The 24,323-nt window shown below is 40.9% G+C and overlaps 1 protein-coding gene across 2 annotated transcripts in view; it reads left to right on the top strand.

Annotated features, from left to right (window-relative positions):
* Positions 1 to 24,323, top strand: part of aff2 (AF4/FMR2 family, member 2) — a 141,464-nt gene that overhangs the window by 59,140 nt on the left and 58,001 nt on the right. For both annotated transcript variants that reach the window (XM_027280910.1, XM_027280906.1), the window contains exons 5-6: positions 18,248 to 18,292; positions 22,774 to 22,860. In XM_027280910.1, the coding sequence (XP_027136711.1) occupies positions 18,248 to 18,292; positions 22,774 to 22,860 (132 nt within the window). The remainder of the gene's footprint in view (positions 1 to 18,247; positions 18,293 to 22,773; positions 22,861 to 24,323) is intronic.

Below are 24,323 nucleotides of genomic sequence, written 5' to 3'. Positions count from 1 at the left end.
ATAGTTTGCAGCAGTGATGCATCTATCAGCAGCCTGTCTCGCGGTCATGATACACAGTTAGCCTTTTGGAATATGTGTGAATATTGTTTTTTTTCTGACCCCCCCTTTTTTGTTCATTACATTCCACTACATTACGTGTTGTGATTTATCTGGAGCTGCCGCTTCTGGAAGTACATTTGTTCCTTTATTTTGCCCACATGGTGCCAAATAAAGTGGATTGCCCATTCTCCTCTAAAAAATAGCTATTTTATATTGTTCCAGTGTCGAGTCCATGCATCAGGCTCTTACGAGGCTGCGGGCCACTTCACATAATGCATTACAGAGCATAGTTTTTGACGGATATTCTTTATGTAATTTCATAAAAGAGGGATGTGATTTTTTTTTTATTTTTTAGGATCATTCTTCACGATTGCAGATTATTTCCTAATTCACATTTCTTTTATGTTTTCCTGAACACATTGCTGACCTGTGATTGATAGTGACATGCTGCACTGTTTTAGTGCAGTGGCATTAATTCCCCAGGATGTTACGGTAATAAAACATCCTAGTTAATACTTATACATCTTGACTAGTAAAATATAATAAATTACTATGCAACTTCATTTTTGACAATAAAAAACTGGTCCGACTATTCCATAGCAGCTTATGTCTGGTGCCCATAAAAATATGGTAATAAAAATCTTTATTGCTCTTGGCATTACAGAACAATACACGGAGAACCCCTACTGCTAGCTCTTTAGTATTATTCATTAGGTCCTGATACAGGCCAGTGCCTGCTCCTAACTTTGTGTATGTGTTTGTGTGTGTGTGTGTGTGTGTGTGTGTGTGTGTGTGTGTGGGGTAGGGCCTTTTAATAAAAAATGCCCCGCTGGGCTCTGCGTTGCCAGTTTGCCAATCAGAGCATAGCCACGATATGCAAATCACTCACACACACACACACATACACACACAGAGACGTAAACACACACACACGCACACAGTGTGAGAAGCAGTGTTTTGATCTACCAGGGCCATTACAGACATTTTAAAATCCTATGAATATAAAAAAGAGAGAGAGGCAGAAGGATGGAAGTGAGAGGCGGAAGATGAGAGAGATGGGTGAGAGAGCATCGTAGACGGAGAGAGAGGAAGAGAGCGGGGGTGGTGGGGTGGGGGGGGAGATATGACCGGGTAGAGAAGTGAGAGGAAACAACATTTTCTGTTCTTTCTCTGTTTATTATTAAGTTCTAGGGGAGACCGAACGGGAGAATGCATCAGGGAGATTACATGGAAGATAGACGATTAAATGGCTCCCTCAGTCATTCTTTGCCAATTTCTGTGCATTTCTCTGGTTTGTATATTGTTTCCTCGATATTAAAGGATTCTGTCGGCGAGAGATGAACCTCGCCACGTTCGGCACGGAGCCTGAGATTTATGGAAATGCTCGGTATCAATAAACATAAGGCGCGACTGTTTGATTGAACAAAAGCCATCCTGCAATCAGAACAAATGCCTCGTCATTGTCGTCGCTGTTGTTGTTGTTGTTGTTGTGCATGGCTGATTTAAATGGACATTAATATGGGAAGAAACTTACAAAGTCAGTCAAACAAGCATGACTGATGACTAACAAGACAAGCGTTGGTTTGAATCCAGGCACCAGATCATCGGAAATACTGCTTGGTCTCTGACCCGGAGGAGAGGAGAGGAGAGGGAGAGGGAGAGGGAGAGGCAGCTATTAGGGTGATTAGGGGGGGAGGAGAGCTGCTGTTGAGAAAAAGACTTTGTGTTGGATTATTTTCTCCTCTTAGGGGCTTACAGAGAACCAGCCGGTGTTTTACACCTCAGCTCTTAACACCCCCAAATCCCCCGATTTAGACTTAAACTGCATAGAGAGGGAGGAGAGGAAGAAGGGAGGATGAGGAAAGGAAAGACAGAGAGAGAGAGAGAGGATAAAATACAATAACTGGGCCAGACTGATGAAACAACAGAAGAACAGTCGAAGAGGGAGATTAAGAGAGAGAAGTGTTCATTTACAGTTTACACCGTGGAAGTAATCACACTTTTTTTTTTCTGGCATACAGGGAACGACACGTTTGTTTGGAATAAACAAAGAGAAAAAAAAAGTTTGAATTTGAATTAATTTCAAGCGCTCAGGTGAAAGAGGGATGTTCACAAAGTGAGGAAAAATATATAATAAATCTCACTTTTAGGTGTCATTTCCCACTGACGACGGGAAGAGCCGAGGCTTTGAATGACAAAAGTGTGTGGAGTGTGTGGAGTGTGTGTTTGTGTGTCCCAAGCCTACTCACTCAGCATCCTGCGAGTGTGTGTGTGTGTGTGCGTCACCGTGGTGTGAAATACTGCAGCAGTGCTTTTGGCTGCAGTGTAAACACACACAGCTTACCTGTGAAGTCACACGGGTCTCACCTCATTTTATAGCTCTGTGGTTTGTCAGCGCCCGGGCTGAGGGCCAACGCCTGGCAGCTGCGATGATGCTGAGACGTCTCCGCTGGGTAACCTGTGCAGATGTAGCGTATTCTTTAAGGCGTTCACTTCTATCAGACGGCGGAGAGAGATAGTGAAGATATCAATGTAGGGCAAAGACACTTAAAGTAGAAAAAATTATGTATGATTAGAGACAGACTTGCCAGCCGTTCTGCATTATATTCCTTCTCCACAAACCCTCCGCTCAGAAAGAAGCTTGAATTTTTCGCAGCATTGTCCCTCTGGCTAACTTGTGTCTTAAGCGATATGAGAACATTCGCCAAAAAAACCTCTGTGTGTTCTGCTGCTTTTTAAGTGCTCCAACTGTGTTGAGTGATAGTAGGCCACCAGCGTTATATTTAAGTTTAGATCCTCTTACCATTTAGAATTGTCACATTGTCCCATTTTCTAACTTTTACTAGTACTGCCCTACTGTGTTAGCGTCGAGGCTGCCATTACTCAACAGTGTTTATGTTCAGGCGCTGCTCTTTAAAGTGGGACTGTGTCACTTTTTAAAAGAATGGCTAAGCCGTCTTCTTTATATAAATGAAAAGCTCATAAGCAATAAAACACGTTGTTAAATGTGTTCAAAGTTTCTGTTTCCACCCACTTATATGGTAAGAATGGACGTCGTATCCGTGATGTCACCCACAGGTTTATGAGGAGCCGTTTTGGAGCTCAGTGTGGTGGCTAATTTAAAAATCGACGTGGATCATTGGTGGACCTGAGGCGGGCTGAATGACACCTGAGTGCTCAAAAAAAGTCACCTGTGACAGCACCCACCTGTCAATTAAAGTGGCAACACTTAAAGCAGGGTTCTCCAAACTACGGCCCGTGGGCCACATCTGGCCCGCCTAAACAATTGGATCCCAAACAATCCCTCTAAACATGGCCTGTTTTTCAAAATTGCATTTTCCTATTATAAAATATCCACACTTAATGATTAAGCTTGGCATTCTAATTAAAATCTACCTTATTTACGAACTATTTACAGTACTACCTAATTTTCATCCCTTCACACAATGGTATATTCCGACGTGACTTTGCTTGTGATCAACTTCCGCGCAGTCTGGATTCAACTCGGCGGGTCAGGGACGGCCGCACGGTGCGGGATGATCCCCTCGTAGGACCTCTCCCCGGCACTGGCTGGCCTCCACCGGGCGCATTTCCTCCGCGGCGGTGTGCCACGACCGGCTCTGGGTCGGCTTGGAAAGGCTCGGCTTTACAGCGCCCTCCTGCCTGGACCTTGCCGCTTCCCGGGGCCGTGGACTCTCCACGACTGTCGAATCGCAATGTAACGCAACTTTCACTTCCTCCCGCAACAAAATCGCAACAAAAATGTAAAAAGCACCGCAACTTTAACCGCAATTTTTTTGAAAACCTGATGCAACATCAGGGATTCTAGGCCGCAACTATTTCCAAAAAGGCCATGAAATCCTGGTGGGACTGATATCATTTCCGGTTATACACTTGCTAACAAACTTTAAATGGATAATGTTGTTTAACTGACATAAGTGAGTCAGTTCACTGACTTCATGACTCTTCTGAACTTTATTGTTATTTTTATCACCAAACTAAAACAAGTAGTAAACAGATGAGGAGAAATGTTTCCTGCTCACATTTCTCTTCCTGTTAGTCATGTGGATTTATGATGATGTCTTTTAAGAGAAGCTTTGACAATTAAAGGAAATTCAGTGCCGTTCCTCTTGTGTCCACATTGGCCAAACTCTCACTTAATACTTAATTTAATCTTAATCTTTATCTTGCTGTGCAGTTTTATTTGTCTCTGGAAGTATCCGGTATTCTCATGGTGCTCATTCCACCTTCATGCTGTTTTTTTAATAATTACTGGAGACAAATATCATGCTCATCACCTTTGTCTATAAATCTGAAGCTGCTGCTGCTGTCTCAAATATTAAACTGCAGCTCATCAGAGCAGATCCCACGAGTACATACTGATCTTGGGAAGACTTGCAGTACTTCCAACCACATGAAAGGACAGTGGAAGTTTCATCCCACAGACCATTATATTTCACTAATAATCAAAATAACGCATAACAATGTGACATGTAGCCACCTTGGGTTTAAAGGTGCCTTTGATAACCCGTTCAATAGGAAAATATAAGAACCTAATAACCATGTAAACACTTGATCCGATCGTTTCCCTCCAGATGGAATAAAAAAGGACGTATGTAGCCGAGGGTTATGAGTTCAGCTCAGTAAAATAACCTCTTCTTAAATGCTTTGCCACATGGAAACACACATCTCATCAGATTACTTTATTTAGCATCCACGTAAACAAATCTCTAATTAGAATGATTTCAGTCGTGTTGAAGAATTATTGTCCATGACACTACCTTGATTAAATTGCGCTTTAATATGTCAGAAAAGCACGTCTCGGTCTCCTGTACGCATTTCTACATGTTTGTTTCAATTAGTGCTAATTGTGCAAGGTGAGCAAGTGGCTCGTTGTTTACCAGCCACGTCGTAATGAGCCAGGTGTTAAGTGGTCGCTTGTTAGCCGCATGCTAACGAGGAGCTTTTTCTCCCACTGCAAATAAAACACTTGATATATTCAAACAAGCTGTCTCGTCTTTGTCGACGAGGATGCTCAAAGGTGAACTCGGTGTATGAAAAGAAACTTTCCGACAACACTTGGAAATGCAAGTACACTTCGCATCATCATTAGAGACGATGCTTTTCCACCGCAAAACAACACGTGGAGCCGCAGATGTTTTATTTACAGGCCAAGACCCTCAGACTGTGTTTCATCGTTTGTTTGTAAGAGTGTATAATCTACATAAAATGTCCCATCAGTGTAAGACACAATAGTTTGGTTAAAATTATTGATTGATTTTATGGACAAATTAGATTTTTTTTACTCCTCCGGGAACTATGTATGCGTGTGCACGGATAAACATACAAATGCACTGACGAACACACACACACACACACACATTTGATTCCCCTTTGTACTGCTGGGGACCCTTCCACCCTTCATCCATCGTCCCCCCCTCACCCTGCACTCAAGAGGCACTTATTTAGTCGGTACACAGGCGTCATGCTGAGAACCACACACAGACAGGACCACACACACAGCGAGCACAAACACACACACACACAAACACATCCTGCCAACAGAACAAATCAAATATGCTCAGCTTGAATTTTGCCTCTCTCTCTCTCCACACACACACACACATACACACACACACACACACACACACACACACACACCTGTCAATCATTCCCTTTTTATTCTCTAATTAAAACAGAGGTGTGTGTGACTATACAAAGCCCCTTTCTTTCAATTAATATAGCCGTGTGTGTAAGTATGTTTTTGAAAGGGGTTTTTTCTTTGTCGCTGAATTGAGTGTGTGTGTGTGTGTGTGTGTGTGTGTGTGTGTGTGTGTGTGAAACGGGGGGGACAGACAGAGTGTGTGTTGGTCTATGTAGGAGGTGTACTGTTTGCAATTAATCACAGCAGTGGACCTCCTTCCCCTCGTCGTTTAATGTAGATGTCATCCACAGCGGTAACTCCGCGGTGCTTCTACTTGGCTGCTGCATAAGTGGTTCAAGCAGTATTGTTTATCTTAATAACATTTCATTAAACTTACTTAATATAATTATACTAAAACATACTTATACCCGTAGACTGCACTGACAGTTTTACCGCACGAGATAATAGAACAACGCGGCTTTGTAGGAGACCCAACAACACATTGTGCAACTTAGTGAGGGGCATAGGAAAGTCTGTTTGCAATGAGTTAGAGAAACAAGTAAAACACGGGTGACTTAAGGACATCAGCTCTCCAAAATGTCATCGGCTGCAACAAACATTTTGGGTGGAGACAAGGAGCTACAGATTTTCTAGCAAGGTAACATTCCTTGCAGTCCTTGCTTAATCATCATGTGTCACTCTATGGGTCAGTCCTTATCCATATTAGCATTTAAAAGTAAGCAAATTGCCAGATTAACAAGGATTTATTTATCCATCCATCCTCGTCAGGATCACGGTGGGACTGGAGCCTATCCCAGCTTACTTTGGGTGAGAGGTGGGGTACACCCTGGACAGGGTGTCCCAGTTCATACAGAGACAAACAACACTCACATTGACAGCTATGACCAATTTAGAGTCACCAATTAGCCTAATAAGTGCATGTCATTGGACTGAACTCCACACAGAAAGGCTCCAGCTGATGTTCGAACCAGGAGCCTTCTTGCTGTGAGCACCACTACAGTATGTCGCCCCCAATTAACATGGATGTGAAGGGTAACGATAAATAAGTAATTTCTACTTCTATTATTTATTTAATGACGAGTGTTTTTGATGTCGTCCAAGATCTCTGGCTCAACCCACTTCACCCTGGTTTTTTATTTGATTCTTACTTTCCCGTCAGCCTCGTTGCTTGGATTGGATAAATCGTCGTTCTTCAAAGCTTTGCCGACCTTGAGAAGAGTACCCAGCCTTTATCTCAGCCAGAGACATCTTAGCAGTTATGAATCATAGAAATGTTATGTTATATTTACATTCGAATCAGCAGCAGTGTGGCAAGATTACAGCAAATTGAATCTAATGAATACAGAGCCAGGACGCGGACACACCGTACCGATTAACAATAAGTTCGACATGGGAAGCATCACACAGAACACACAGCAGTCAGCGGTGAAACGTCCACATAACAGCAGGGACAAATCGTTCTGGAAGTGGATGGTTTCCCCTTGTCATAGATGTGAAGTATTTTTCAGGGAAGAGCAGCCAGAAAAGATGCTGTGATGGGGTGAAAGTGAGCTGGAAAGGCTCGTCTTGGCACGCTTGATGGTACGCTAGGTGAAAAAGAAATGACTCAGTGGAGGGTTATTGCCAGTTATTGTAGTTGCCGAGGAGATTATGTGCTGCAGGTCAAATCGATGTGCGGCGTCCTGCGAAGAGGAATAAAGATGTGCTGAAAATGCAAGAGATGCAACGTTTCATTTACTCCTAAAAAAAGCGACATCTACGTAGGATTCAGGGATGCAAATATAGACGGTTTTGAATTGGTGGGGGTCCCGTAGAGAGAGCGGGCCCTGCAACACCTCAAAGAATATTTGCTAAACTTATCCTGGTAAAGGCAAAACCTATTTCTGTGAGTGGAAATCTAAAGCAAAATAATACGCTCACTCACTCGAGATGTGGAGATATAAAAAACTATTCAATCAGATGAATCATTCTCATTTTCTTTATCATACGGAGAGATGCAGTAGTGACTGTTAGATTAAACGGATATATATATATAATATATTATATATATAAGATATATATATATATATATATATATATATATCCGTTTTTTATATATAAATAGGACTCATCATAACAGCTTGGCCTGTTGTAATTACTTTATGCCAGTGTTGCATTTCAAGTAGCTACTTTGAGGAAGTTAATAATTTAAAAAAAAGCACCAGTTATTCTTTCTTTAAATGGAAACATGGCCTTTTAACTATCAGCTTATCAATTCTGCAGAAAACTTTTGCTAATTTTAGTGGCGCGGCTCCGGCTGACGGATGACTCCGAGTCGTATTAATACAGATTGAAGCGTTTAGCTTGGCTAGCCGGCTTCAGGATGTGATCCATCAGAAAACAAGGCTAATGTTTTCAGCTAAACCACTCCTGGTGCAATTATATGGTCCACTGGCATTGATCATTGCTCCTCTTCTTCAATCTATTCTCCTCTATCCCTCGCTCGCCCCCTTTAATGGCTAAGTCAGTGTTAAATGTTTGATAAATGAGTTTTGAGACCGCTTTCCCATGGATTTATTAAAATTCTATAAAAACCCTCTTTTCAGTGCACGTGTGTGTGTGTGTGCTCGACAAAGAAAGTGATGGGGAAAGGTAGACTATTAGACTTTGTGTTCATGTGTGTGTGTGAATACACTCCAGTTAAAGAAGAGGCTGTTTTTTTTCTTTTCAGACCGACAGGTGCCAGTTTTTACATCCTGGAAAATGTTTTTTTTCCATGTGACAAATAGTGGTTCAATATTCACACAGTTTTAGACACCAACTCCTGAGAAATGTGTCGGTTCATTAGCTGTAAGCGAGGTGTTTTCTTCACAAACTCGCTGCTCTTTCCTGCGTGGTCCGGGGGTTTTATTGATCATTTTTTTGGCTGCAAACAGCTGCCTGCTGCCTCTTCAAACATGTTTTTTTTCATGAAAGGCAACACTAAAACATATATTAAATGTAAGTGCTGTAATTCTGTAAAATGCTCTAGTCAGCTAAAAAGACTGAGCTGGCGTTTTTTTGGCTTCTAAAAGACTTGAGTGATAACTCACTCTGTGACTCAGAGTGACCCAGTTGATATGTCGTGATTCAGTGCGGTCGGAAAAAATATTAATTAGTGTAACTTTGAGATGTTTTTTAACATCAGCATTTATATAACGGCTCAGTTGGACGGCTGAATGCTCGGAGAAGAAAAGAAAGGAAGGAAACGAAAGCAGCAAAAACATTCACACGTACAAAGTCTGAACTTTAAACGACCCTCTTTAAAAGTGAAGAAGAATCTGAGCCTGCTCGTCCCGACTAAAGTATTAGATACACACAAAAGGACAAACACACACAAAAGCACTCGCGTCCTAACACATGCACATGCTAGTGGAAGGCCAATTAGCGCGGGGTGAAAACGACAGGCAGTTTTTTTTTGTTTTTTTTTTGAAGCAATGTTTCAATGACGACATTTAATTGGACGGTAAATCAACTCCTTATCTGCCTCTCCGCAGCTTGGTGTGAGGAGAATGAAATGGAGAAAGAGTGAGAGAGGGGAAAAAAAGAGGGTGAGATGGGAGAGGAAGAAGGGGAGACAGTGCGTGAGCAGAGAGACGGAGAGAGGGAAATCTGGTACATGTATGTGTATGTTTGTATAATGTAACCTTGCCTGTCAGTTATGCTGGAGGCAACTCTGGGACTTCACAGAGGCTTCCTCTGATCGGAAGCAGTTTAGTTTATAAGACAACAACATAGAAAGGAGCCACGATGGATGTGCAACAAGGAAACCTGCATCTCAAATCAGCAGAATAAATGCTGACAGCCGTCAATCCCAATTTATTCTTCCGGTGAAATAATGCAGGCCAACATTATCAACACATGCACCTTTCTCACTGTGTACAGTTCAACACGTCACAACAGTTAAAACATGCAAACGCAATGGTTTCATTCTGTCAAAGTGTCACAGTAACCAGCGATATACTGGTATTTATAATAAAAAATGTTCATTCAGTGTTAATAACAAGACAAGACACGATAAAAGTTAAAGATTTGATGAATTTGATTGACAGGATTATTGTTTTTTTCAAGTTTTCTATAAATATTGTGATTTTATCCACGATTATGGTGAAAATCTGACATACAGGATCCTGTAACAGGCTCATGTAGGACGCATCACATCAAAAACATGTATTAAACATATTCACATATAGTCATAATATTAATTTATTAACATAAGATGATAATATGTAATATTTTACATTGCAAACATGACTTTGGAATATTCTCTTTTAGGCCTGACAAACAAGTGTTTCACTACTCTGTCTGGTTAAAGGTGTCACTCTTACCTGTACATCACATCATCTTTCTCTTTTAAAAAATAAAGTTTCTTGTCCTGTTCATGACAAATCTTTGCCAATTATCACATTTACTGTTAAATATCAATCAAAAAAAGCTCAACTTTTTCATATCAAACTCATTTTGATATTAAAAAAAGTAGATTTTACGCCTGGATTTTTCGGCCGCTTCAGTGACTGAGCTCATCAGGGGGGCTGATTAGGAGGGATTAGACAAACGGTGTCCTGCATATCATCAACATTAGAGTATTAACTATGATACTGTGGTTATGGAAACCACGAAGATTTCTTTTGCCACAAATTAAAGATTTGTAGAAGTGCAGTTTATACTACAAGCTGGAAGACCAGCTGACTTTTTATGGTGTCGAGTCATTCGAAGTGTGTAAAGAGGGCACCTGAGGTGACAGACCTACTTTTATATGTACTCAGCAATCTTTAGGTTACAGACAGGCTTCCTCATACACAAACATGTCTGTGTGCACACACACACACACAAATGCACACACACTCTCCTCAGGGGGCGTTGCTTGTGATCTATCTAGCATGCTGGTAATCCCAGCGATGGCGGTCACTCCAGCTCTGTAAACAGCTGAAATATGGATGATAAAAGGAGCAGATGAAACTGAATAAACGAGAAGCCTGTGCACAAAAAAAATCCTTGAAGATTTTCCAAACCCTGTTGGACCTCAGTCTGAACCGTATACGACTCAAAACTTCAATCGAGCCAACTGGATGATTGACAGTTTTCATTTGACTTTGACATTTTTCATGTCGGCAAAAGCAACAGTTTTTCTCTGTGGCACACGTCGGCCTCTCTGCTGTGGAGGAGAGGCCGTGATGAAGTTCAGTTATATTGTGTAATTTAACCAACAAAGGGAAGCTTCTCCTCATCGTCCGGATGAAATAGTTCGAACATACAAGAGAAATAGGAGCGGATAAGTTAACAGCTCTCAGTGGACAGTGCAGGATAAAGTGTTTACATTCATCACGCTCCGGATCTCACCCTGTTTGACTTCATCTTTGCGATTCTTTCTTTGTCTTTGCTCATTATCCTCTCTCATTCTCTCTTTGTGTGCCTGCTCTTCTCTCTTTCATCACTGCCGTCTGCCAATCTCCAAGTCAAATGTTACTATCTTTTTGTTATTGCAGATATGAATAGACTGTATGTCTTCTGGGGTGCTTTTATTAATTCATATTTTGTCATCCCACATGCTTTCACTGAGTCATTCATCTCCCTCACACACACACACACGCACACACACACACACACACACACACACACACACACACACACACACACACACACACACACACACACACACACAGAAGAGCCTGTTTCTGCTCAAACACATTACTTTAATTACCTCTTAATGATTTTTAATTCCAGTACAAAAGAAACGAGACACTCTGGTGGATTTGAAACATGAAAAAGACGCTGTTACAAAAAAAGGAAATCATCTGAGTGGAATCACATTAAATGTGTTTGTTATGCAATTTTATAGGTGGCTGCATGTGGAGTGTAAACCGGCTCCTCGCTAATAAGACAAATTAATGTAATGAGCACTCATTCAGCCAATCAGACTCGAGAGTCGGGCGATAAATTATGCTATATGTGGAGTGTGTTACATAAGACGATTAGCTCTATTCAAGCCGTGTTTGTGTACAGATATTACACAGGATGTTGATGCTTGTCTCAGCAGTGATTACAATGATGATCAGTCTGTCAGATTATTGTCCCGCATTATGTTCATAATCATTTTAAATGAAGGATTGAAAGCTCAACGATTAATTAAACACACCAAAGCAAAGCTATTATGTCAAATACATTTATTGCCTCGTGGAAAACTCGTTGTGTTCTTACATCTAATCTTTCATTCGTTTACTTCAAATGAACTCAGGTGTGTTTCTCTGATGGTATATATGTGTTAAATTAAGCAAGGAATCAAGTGATCAGTATAAATTAAAACATTTATTCTCTGAAAAATATTGATAATAATGATGATAAACTTTTATTTATGTCGCACCTTTCAAAACATAGTTATAAAATGCTTTACAATAAAGCAGAACACAATAAAACCAACCACAGTAACAACAATAAGTTCAAAGCAATAAATCAATAACAAAAAATAATAATAAAATGTGACATGAAACATGAATAGATCAACTAAAGGACCTTTTATAAAAGTGCACGACGCGTTTGCAGCCCTGATCTCCTCAGGCGGGTCAGTCCACAGTCTCTGAGCCCAGGAATGACACAGGCTAAATAACTTAATTCAAGGCCTCTCAGGGCTTTAAAAGGAATCAATAAAATCTTAAAATCAACTGTAAGGAAGCCAGAATCAGTGTGAGCTCCAAGTCAAAATCCTTCAGAGTTTAAGATGAGCTGGAGACGAGAGAGAGAGATTTTTTAACTGATGTCGAGGAGTAAAGAATTGTAATAATCTAGCTGACGGGTTATCAATGACAGTTTCCAGATTTCTAGCAGACAGAAATGATCTGATCCTAGAAATATGGAAAAGCGGGACTGGACCGTTGAATGAAGCTTTTAATCAAAATGACACCAAGGAACTGAAAAGGAAATAAAACATGAAGCACTACTCCGTGTATGATGACGGTTCCTTATGAAACAAACCAAAACTCATAATGACACTCCAGAGAACATAAATATATAAACAACTGAACTTTGATTTCTTTATGCGTAGTGCTGATGACACAGGATGACCGTGACATGACTACATGCTGACAGCTCTTTAGTTCACTCATTAAAAAGGTCAAATTATTGATTCTTCTCCTCGCTCTGAACTTCAGGTGTAAAACGTAACCTCAGGTGAGGATGAAGATGAGTTCCATTTTCTGTTTATTGCCCATTATGTGATGATTTAAGAGCTTCACTTCACACGGTAAAACATCCGTCGTCTCTGACGAGTATCTTTCAGCGGATGATATTTTATGTAAAAGAAGTCGTGTTCGTGTCTGGCAGGTGTTTTCACCGCTGCAGTGGTATTTTTGGCGTCCATGCGGGCTCGGCACGTGTGCGTGACACAGTTGTAAAGGATTTGCCAACATGCAAGGTTATCATTATAGTGTGTGTGTGTGTGTGTGTGTGTGGAGCTCAAATGAAGTAAGTAACTGGCAATTATTTTTGTTTTCTCATCTCTGAGAAAATAATCAGCATATTAATCAATAATGGAAGTAGGTTAGTCGCAGCACTGTGTGGGTATAAGCTTTAGTGTGTCCCTGTCTGTGACTGAGTGTATCTGCCTTTAGGTTGGGGGGTGTGTACGTGAGAGAGAGAGAGTCGGTGTGTTCGTGTGTGTAGACGTCTATCTATCTGAGCAGCTATTTCAGAGAGAAAAGATTTCTGCCTCAGTAATTGCCTCGGCTATATTTTCCCCCTCTCACTCTCTCGCTTTCTCATTTTTCTTTGGTATCTATTTTCTCTCTGAATTCTGTCCTCTCTCCTGCAGACTTCCTCTCTCTCAGGCTCTCACTCATCTTTTCTCCTTTATATATATCCCTCCATCTTTTAGTCCTTGACATTAAGAGTGATCTCACGGATCAATTAGATAGACGCGCACATAGATGAATGGAACATGTAAGAGTCGCATGTCCATTAAAGCCTGTTTCTACTCACGGAGACTTCTATTTTTAAAATAGCTGAATGTTTATTATAACACAAACATTATGCCATGTGGTTTAGAGGTCCATACTGCCAAACAGGAATCTGACACCCGAACACTGGTCGTGTCAGCGTAATGCTCCAGTGAGCTAAACACAACCATGATGGACAGGGATGGTTTAAGTGAGGCGGGGGGACGGATGTATAGACGGATGGATAGAGACAGAAATAGACAGACTCAGCGAGCCTGAAATCATATGAGTGTTTCCATTTTTGTCTGTCAGCTGTGTTTTATAGTGAAGTGAGGAAGCACATTTAAATATTCTTGTGTGCATCCATCAAATATTCAATCTTATAGTGTGAGACCATCAGGAAAATGACACAGGGAGTGTTTTACATTGCACAAAGAGATTACATGTGCGACGTGCATACACGCCTCGATGTAATAACCCCGATGTTGCTTCATTTACAATTTAAAATATAGCAGGAAAATGGCAATCAATCCAAACTAAAGGCTTGATCATATATCATTCAGGTGCTATCAGTGTAAATCCTACAACCTTGATCCTGAAAAGCAAAGTAAAAAAAACACGTCAGCTGGTTTATTTCTTTTCATCTTTATCTATCTTTATCGCTCTATATCTAATGTGAAAGGTGTCACTCAACATTTTAGGGTCTTTCAGGCCATGTTCTGTTTTTTTGCCGCTCAAGGCATTGTTCCTAGCCGCACTAGGTAACTGTTTTCAGCATAAAAGCTGCAATAAATCCATCGTACAGGATCTGCCCAGCACCAAACAGCACATAGACAAAGTCAGCAACTAGCGAGCGAACATAGTGGAGCACACAGTGACCTAAATAAATCTGATTTCTTTTTTTTTTTAAAGATTTTTTTTTTTTGGCCTTTTATGCCTTTAATGATAGTACAGCTGAAGATAGACAGGAAGCAGGGGACAGAGAGAGGGGGAATGACACGCAGTAAATGGCCGTCCGATGCGGGATTCGAACCGGGGCCAGCTGCAGCGAGGACTATAGCCTCTACACACGGGGCGGCCGCTTAACTGCAAATAATCAGTAATGTTGCTCCTCGTCTTCTGGACATAAATGTCTAGGTAAATGTTTGTGTTTAACGCTTGTTTTACTGCCCCCAAGTGGCCAAAAAAATAAACTAATGCAGGTTCAAGAGAAATATCCAAAAACCCAGTGCCCATTGCTTGATGACGATTTAGTCTCTGGGTGCAGTGGCCAATGTTTCTGAGTAGCCAGCAGGTATCTAGAAGACAGATAACAGATATCCGGGCCAAGGCTTTCTCTGCAGTCCAATTAGCAACCTGATGCAGAGAGAGAATGACGAGACACATTTGTACTAATCTCCATACAACAGATGCTTGGATATGAATGCAGACGACTTTAAAAATGCTGACAAAAACTTAATAAAAAGCAAATTGTCACCAGATAATAGCTGATGGGTTCGGAGATTGCAATTCGGCCAATTCGTTCCGCCACTTTTGCGCTCCACATGGACAACCAAGGTCTGATCTAGCGTGACCACTAGTCAACACGATCTGGATTACAAACAGAATTTATTTCAGTGCCATAATCTTGGTCCCTCACGTACAGACTCTCTGTTCATATCCAGATATGTGCTTATAAAGATTAGGTTCAAGGGAATGATACACCTACTTGCAAATAAGTCTGCACATCCGCCTGTTCTTCACTACGCCTCTGTCCTATAAGAAAACCAATTTATCAAAATTTGCCCAAATTGGCATGTACCCTGTCTCAAATGATGTGACGCTCCACTGCATGGCTGATATGTGTGTGCACTAGATTTACATTTTAAGTGTTATTTTATGTCTTTCTAAAACTAAACCTCACGTGTTGGGCCTGTAAAGATACCAAATAACCATGTGTTGGTTTATTTTTACACTGTAAATGTTGCACATCTGTTTTATTTTGTCACACTGTGTAGGATTTTTTCCTTTTTTGCTTGAAAGTTTAAAAGTGGCCTCGAATCTTTTGTTGGAAAGCACACGTCTTCATCCTCCCACGATGCTTTCCTGTTGACTCACTGTCTTAATTAATGTAATGTTGCTGTAGACTAATGAGCTCATGTGGAAGCACAGCTCATGTCTAGAAAACATTCAGAGGGATGTTTTCTTGTTGAGCTCAAGCAGGTTTGCCTGTCTACAACACACACACACACACACACACACACACACACACACACAACGCAGCTAGACTCACTTTTATTGTTTTGTTGTTTTAACGGTCAGTGATTTAAAGCTGAAGATGATGTCATCCCCCTCATCCTGATTACTAAATTGTTCCTCCGTTCGTGTTGGTGGTATTTGTAATGGTGTGTGACAGAGGTTATGGTGCTGTAATATGTTAGTCATGAGCTCGACAGTGGATTGTGGATTGCTCTCCGAGCCTTTCAGTCTTTCTCCCGTCATCCAGCTGTTCCTCACTTTCTTTCTTCTTTTTTTTAACGAGCCTGTTTGTTGGGTTGATCCAAGCCAAGATCTCGCCAAGCCAATTGCTTTATTTTGGTTTCAATTACTTTTTGGAAGCGATAATTTGGCAATGGACATTTTTTCATGTGTCTTGTAGATTTAAGGTAACAAAATCATGTGTTTCCAGCAGCGGCAATAATGGTTTGTTTGGACTAAGTAGAAGAACAACTCTGTTGTTTGAATTAGCAGCACTTTGGCTGAACTGACAAAGCAAACAGTTCCAGCTATGGAGACTTCATATTTTGACCTGTGTTTGTAATTTAACGGCCGTGATTTCATTGTTTGGCGATGACCTGACCGTCCAGGTATCTGGTGTAATGTCACTATAGTCTTCAGTCCAGATCCCTTCTGTTCAAAAGGACTTTATTGACAAGGACACATGTTAACACAGATTAGCAGTGTGTAGCCACTGAACTGGTTAATTCAATCAGAGTATGTGTTTAAGCTCAAACAGCCTTCTTCTTTCTTCCTCTTGAATAAAATCCAGTCAGTCTCATGAATTGTGCGAGCTGAAATGGCGCTGCGGTTAACATGACAGAGGCCAAACCACAAACATTTTATGGCTTTTTTTTTTTCTATTTGAAAAATGAAACATGTCAGCTTTCTCGATGTCCCTCCATTACCTTTCTCTGCCCACATGCACAAGCCAATATTTATAAATCATACAAAGAGTAAATGTAATTATAACTATATCCATAGCGGTAGACAAAGACACATCTCATGGAGGGCAGTAAAGACTTTTGTTTGATTCAGCAAGAACAAAAGCCTGACGTGGTTTGCAAAGCATCTCAAGTTTCACCTACGGTGGAGGTTTAGCCTCCAACACTCTGTCACGCAAAGTGACCTGCTACTGACTGTTTGTTCTGTCCTAATAAGGGACATCTCTGTTGACATTGTATTCCCGCTGCTGGTGCGGGATGCTCGGTCGACATCATGCATGGATAACTTCATAACGCCATAATGTTACTCTTGAGATTACATAACAACATAGAAATCTAGCAGCCTTCCACCGCATGTACAAATGTTTTGACTTTCAATGTTTTGACGTTGATTAAACCTCTCTTTGTCCAACTTGGCACGGCCTGTCAAACTTTGGATTTGCCCGCAGGCTGAAAATGTTTTAAGGCTGCAATAAAAAGCCGTTTTTGGAATTTAAAGAACTTGAATGGTGGTGTCGTATTTTCTTTAACCTTTTTGATGTTAAAAAAAAACATTGCAAAATTGCAAGGTTACTACGTAACCTGCGGTAGTAGCCGACTATTGCTTGCAAGGCCAAGGAGGACGTCATTAATTAAAAGGGGCAGTGTGTAGGACTCAGCGGCAGCTTAGTGGTGAAGTTGCAGGTTGGAAACAACAGAAGACCACTCGCCTCACCTTCCTGTTTCAAAAATGAAGGAGAAACTATGATGGTGCAACCGTTCTGGCCCGTTCTGGGTTTGTTGGACAATAGATCCCCTCAAATGTTACACACTGAACTTTTAAGTAGGTTACATTAGTGTGAGGGGTTTATACATCCTGCTGTATAAGTTAGCACTACAACAACCCCAGCAATGTTGTCTGAGTTAACTTTACATCTGCCAGACACATAGAACAGTCACATACAGGGAATTAACATGATTTTACATTTCTCCTTATCATACAAGCTCGACACATCTTCTGCTATGAACCAGTCGGGATGCGGATCTGTCGGGATGTCGTGCAGCTTCTTTAGTTTCTCGCCTCGATATGTTCAGGTGCAGATTTGAGACTTTTTGACGGGGTCATGGTTTGAAAAATGATTCAGGTGGAAACATTAAAAACTCAGCTGGAGATTGCGTATTTAATTAGCTAACTAGATACAGCTTATAAAACCTGAACTTGTTCAGAAATTATGTTATTATTGTTATTAATTATATGTGTCGTGAGAATAGAAGGTTTGGTAATGTCTGACTTGTGTGGATGAATGTGCTTTACTTTTTCATATGTGTAATGCTCTTTGAATAGTTTTAAAGTCACTTTTTCTCTCTCTCTCTCTCTCTCTCTCTCTCTCTCTCTCTCTCTTCTTTGTCTTCTCCAGGTCAGCCTACCAAATGACTCCAGCTGTGTTGAGGAGATTTTGCGGGTATGTTGCTCCTTGAGTACACACACACACACACACACATAGTTACACTGATTATCAGCTGTTTTCTGTTTGCTCACTAAGACCTTCGTCTCTCTCTCAAGAGTCTGGTTTTAAGGAAGAAAGGACAGGAGGAAAAGGAGTAGGAGGGAGTGAAAGGCGAAGGGAGAGAAAAGAAGGAGATCTGTTGGCTCAAGTCTTTGTTTTTGCAGGATGACTTCATGTAGAAATCTTTTCCATGGTTTTCTCCTCTCCTAGACCCCCCTTTCATCTCTCTTGTTCTCTGTCCTCCTCTTTTCCTATCTGCATGTCATCAAAATTACATCAGGCAACATATTTTTTCCACAATTTTTCCCCCCCTGTTCTCTCTTCTATCCTCTCCTGTCTCTCTGTTTTGTGACTGTGTTCCCTCAGACTGATGTCAAAACAGAAATGTTTTCCCACAAATCTTTCTCGCCAGTCTGAAGATTTGCAGCTGCAAAGACAAGGACCTTCTCTGACTGCTTTATGTCAAGTTATCTCTTTCTTTTCTCGCCCTGTCTGCCTCTCTCTGTATTTGTCTCTATCTCTCCTTTGTCAAATCACTCACTGTGCCAGCTCTCTCTTTCCCCCTCCACATCTGTCTTCCTCTCTTCGTTCCTCTCTGCCCTCTGTCATTCACCTCTCTCTCTTTCACAAATCAATATGCTGGCCAACAGGCTGTGTGACAGATAGTGTGCTGTGAGCTGCATGAAAAGCCTTTGTCAATAATATCGGTGCACTATTGAATTCAGTCTGTGGTTTTTAGCCGTGTCAAGTGGAAAGATCGGAGAGTTCAAAAATGTGAGGCGAGGTGAATCGGAGCGGAGGCCTGCGGTTCATCTTTCCCTTTCTGTGACGGCGCAGCTACAAGCCAGCTGTCACAGAAACATTGTTGTTTTGGATGTTTTCACAATTCAAGGTAACGGTGTGTATCAGAGATGTTGTGTACAGAAGTAAAGCTGCATGAAACTGACTTCAAACTGTCATCCTTCAAACCGTTTAAAGACTCCTCAAGTATTTGGACCACCTTATGATATATAAGAAACCACCTTTGTCTCTTATAGATAAACGTATGCTCACACTTTACCACGCTGCATCCATCCATTACAGCTTATCCTCATCGGGGTCACGGGAGGCTGGAGCCTATCCCAGCTGAGACGGGGTACACCGTAGACAAGTGTCCGGTTCATCACGGGGCACATAGAGACGAACATTGACACCTACGGCCAATTTAAAGTCGCAAGTTATTCACTATACATGCAATTCTGTCACAGTTATACTCTTGTGTCAGGGTGAAAGCAGACATGACTGTAGACAGTCCTCCCCAGACCTGATGGTAGACAACACTGGAGGTTTTTTTCTGTAGTCTGTGTGAAGTATTCCTTCAAACTGACTTTTAAAAAGTTAATTTGGGGTCAGTTCAACACATGTTTACTGTAGCTCTGTATTTGTGTCGTTGTTATGGTTACCTACAGTTTCATTGGAGGTGAATGAACTGTTTGAGGTATCCTAATAAACTATTTTATGGAATCCAGCAACCAATAAGAAATATTTATGGCCACAGTGAAAAAAATCTTTGCTCTAAATTTTTTTTATTTACAACTTTTGCAAACTGCAGTAAATCCTAAATAAAAAGTGATCCTGTAAAGAGAAAAAAATAGAAAGCAGTAATGCTTCAGATCACAGGTCTTCAAACTATAGTATGTGTCTCTGAATTTATTTTTAAATTAAATAAATGAGGGCGGCACGGTTGAGAGCTGTCACCTCACAGCAAAAAGGTTCATGGTTCAAACCTCGGCTGGGGCCTTTCTGCGTGAAGTTTGTTCCCCAGCTTCCTCCCACAGTCCGAAGACACGACCGTAATAGGTTAATTAGTGACTCTAAATTGCTTGTAGATGTAAACGTGAGTGTGTGACAGGCTGTTTGTCCAGGGTGTACCCCGTCTCTCGCTGCAGCAGGATAAGAGGTTACAGATAATGGATGGATGAAACTTATATAAAAACACATTACAGTACCAAAATACTGAAAATAAACTATAAAACTGCATGAATGTAAGTTAAAATGTAATATTTTGTTTCAGAATCAGCCTGATATGTAGTCACAATTCATGCATGCAGCACATGAACTATTTGGTAGAGAGTATTTGGATGGAGTACCCATGTTCCATCGAATTAGCTCTGGTTCTTGGAGAATAAGCTCGCCTCTTGTGTGGAGAAGAGGGTCTGGCTGCAGACCTCCTCTGTGGAGGCTCCACTCTCAGTACTGCTCTACTGTCAGGACGGGAAAATTACAAAATAAAAGTTCAGTTGTCGTTGATTAATATTTAAGTAGCCTAACAAGGCAACATGGTAACATGAATTTTAATAATTCCTCGAATGCAGCATATTGATTTTGCCTGTCCTGCCTACATAACATCAGTTTCTATGCCAGTTCATTAATAGCAACAGCTGTCATATGTACATGCAATGTATTGTCAAAATAGGACTCCGTCCATACAGGCGAGCTATAAGCGCCTTCACGGAGGAGGTCTGCAGCCAGACGAGCAGTACTCGGAGAGCTGAATATTTTTCTGAGGTGGTGAAAAGTTTGTGAAACTCAAGTCAACTACAGATCCAGCAACATAACCCAGAATTGTCCGCTTGTTTGCATTGCGTCTCACTTGTTCCACAGCTCTGTCACTGCTGCTGGAAGACTTTCAGAAGTCTTCTCTTCTGATCTTCAGCAGACACATTTTCAACATTGTTTTTTTTTTTAGTGTGCTGCTGTCCGTATCTTTTTTAGGCTAACAAGCCATATGTTATTAATATATGTGTTACCAGCTCATTTATGTTCAATCTGGTGATAAATACTCTGCAGGCTAAACTTTCACACCAAGAAAATTTTGTCCACAAAGTCAGTAAGAAATAAAAAAAAACATCATTAAATATGAGTGCAGGCGGCTTTGACAAAAAATAACCCAGTGTGTGATGATTATGGTGAAACAAACAATCCGCTCTGGACGCTGCGGGTAAATGTACATTTATGGATAATAGGACCAGTCGATAATAACAGTGAAATCACAGCGACATTTGGGTCTGTGTGCGTGTGCGCTGAGGTGCCAGACTGAGTTCATCACAACACATTTGTACACACACACACACAAATACATGCACAGATACACACACACACACACACACACACACCATCAGGGGTACCGTCTGTCAAAACGCAGGAACTCTTCTAGTAAGGACAGGATGATGTCAGAGAAGAGTTGCCTAGCAACGCAGCATGTGTCGTCAAGCCGAGCGGGGGGAAAAAAACACAAAATGCAAATCGACAGGACTCACACACACACACACACACACACACACACACACAGGAATCTTCAATACTGTTGACCTACACAGTTCACTTATACACACACACACACACATACTCTGAATCACACACACACGGAAACATGAGTCATCTGATGAATATGAGTCATCCGCTCCAGAGGGGGTGAAGAGACGCATGATGGGAAATTTCATGTCTTCTGACCCAGTGACCTGCTGCATGGCGTGTGTGTGTGTGTGTGTGTGAGTCTGTGTGTGTGAGTCTGTGTGTGTGTGTGTGTGTGTGTGAAGCGGAGTAAAGTAACATGATTAATGATAGACTGTAATGACAGTTTGTTGGAGTTTTGTCGCAGATGCAACTAAAACGTAGGATTTCCAAAGAATATAACTGTGTGTGTGTGTGTGTGTGTGTGTGTGTGTGTGTGTGTGTGCGAGTGTGTGCTGTGAAAAATTAGCTGTTGGCTTCACTTTGCTTTGTGAGCACATTTCCCAATATATGCAGTACCTTTCCACTGATGGTGAGAAAGAGAAGCAGCCAATACCCGACAGATTATGTAGCTGCGGTACACACACACACACACAAACACACACACACACACACACAGACACATACAGACATAAACACACACATGCTTATCTTGTTAACTAATTGAAGCTTCTACATAGTGAGACTGGAATTCAACTGAGTGATTAGATTAATTGAAAGAGGATGCTGCCTCTGCCGCTGCCGTCGTTGCTGCTGCTGCTGCTGCTGCTGCTGTGCTGCTTAGTTGTAATGCAACCAACTGGAGTCAGCTTTTATTTTGGTAATTCAACCACTTTGCACTTAGTTCACTCTCAGTACACTGATCCCTGGTGTGCCACCAGCTCCCTTTGCTCCTCAGTTTTATACTCTAAGTTATATTAAATTCCTCTCTGGTGGGAAACGCTTCAGCACAACCTTGATTGAATGCTGACTCCACTCCTCTGCATCAAAGATGTTGCATAAGCAGTCCCTTTGCTCAAATTTGCTTCAACTTCAGTCATCATTGTTATTCAGGAGGAACTTTTCACAGGAGAGCAAACGTAGATTGGATTAGTTCCAGATGGTAAAAAAAAGGAGTTATTTGTGTTCTAATGTTAAACAAATGTGTGTGTTTGTGTATTTAGGAGATGACGCACTCCTGGCCTCCTCCTCTCACAGCCATACACACTCCCGGGAAGGCTGATCAGACCAAGTTCCCTATCCCAAACAAGGTTAGTGTGAGTTCTCTGTCTTTGTCCGACTACAAACACGTCTAATTCGCCAAAGAAAAAAGCTATCCGCTCACATTAACAGTACAAATCCAGGCCGGTGATGTATGCTCCCTTAAATGTTGTTATCGTGTTACTTTTCCTTTTATTTGTGCACGAGTCATGGTGGATGGATAAAAGCTGTGACACAGTTGAAAAAGCTTCACTTAAACTCCTACACTTATTGGTGTCTCATCATAAAAACCAACTGCAGTCTGTCACTGAGAGGCTTCACTCCGCTAATTAGATCTGATTCATAAACTCACTGCGGCAGTGATTGCTGTGATTGAGTCAGATTACTGTTGCCTCATCCTGCGCCCTGGCACAAGTGACAGCCAATGAAATTAAAATGTTAATTAAGTAGTGCGTGTTTAATTCACTTCCTGTGAGGAAGTGGACATGAGGAGAGGCACTTCTTCTTCTCGGCAGAAGTCCGCACTGTCGCTGTTAATATTTTTTCTATATTAAATGTTTGAGTACCACTTTCAATCAAGGCATTCTTTATATCCTAAGTTGTAATTAATGACGTCATGAATGATTAATAAATTCTTTATTGTAAGGCATTAATACAATTTTGGGTTGCCAGATTGAGTGATTCTCTTCGGCTGCTGTTTATCCTCCTTCAGCAGGACACTTGATCTGTCTTTTTTAGTTCATCAGGTCCGTTTAGTGATAAATAATTAACATTTGACTGATTTTTATGAATGAATACATTTACAAATGTATTTTTAACTTGCCATAATTACAGATGATGTACTGACTTTTGCTCTGAGATTTTGTTTTTTAAATACAGACTTATTACAAAGTGAAACACTCAATAATGACTCGTTAAAATTTACCAGGCAGACATTTTTCACGTGCCGACAGTAGTTTCAATGATCAGCGTTTAACTGTTTAATAAAAGTATTACCTACAACTTAAAAACCCTTTATGTGTGTGTGATTCAGAGTGTGTTTATGGGGCACAGTTACACCAGAAAGTGACACAGTGACATTTATCCTGGTGCAAAATATTTGGTAGTTGAAGGTTTTTATTGTTTATCATTGATTTATGTCTCATAACCATCGCCACCTCTTCTGAGGAGCAGTTTTAACGAATGTTAGTGGGGCAACACAGCTACGATAGCTTTCCTCAATTTTATTAAATAATGCTAAATATTATTGTTTTTTTGCTGATTTATTTCAACCTCACAAGTGAATCCACTGATTTCACTGAAATAAATTGGTTTAGCTGCAAAATGTTTCCATTTGAAATGCCGTTCGGTTCATCTCACAAATTCATTCAACTTCATGTCAAAGAAAAAACTTTCTATATCTGCTCTGGTTCCTGAGAAAAAAGCCTGCGACAGGCAACGAATGATTTTGAACATGAACACTAACAACAAGACTTGAACTTTGAAAGAAAAAGAACGTCACTTACAGAAAAGC

Source organism: Larimichthys crocea, chromosome I (assembly GCF_000972845.2).
Source record: "Larimichthys crocea isolate SSNF chromosome I, L_crocea_2.0, whole genome shotgun sequence".
Taxonomy (NCBI): domain Eukaryota; kingdom Metazoa; phylum Chordata; class Actinopteri; family Sciaenidae; genus Larimichthys; species Larimichthys crocea.
The sequence above is the reverse complement of the archived record's forward strand: the minus strand, read 5'-3'. Positions and strand labels throughout refer to the sequence as shown.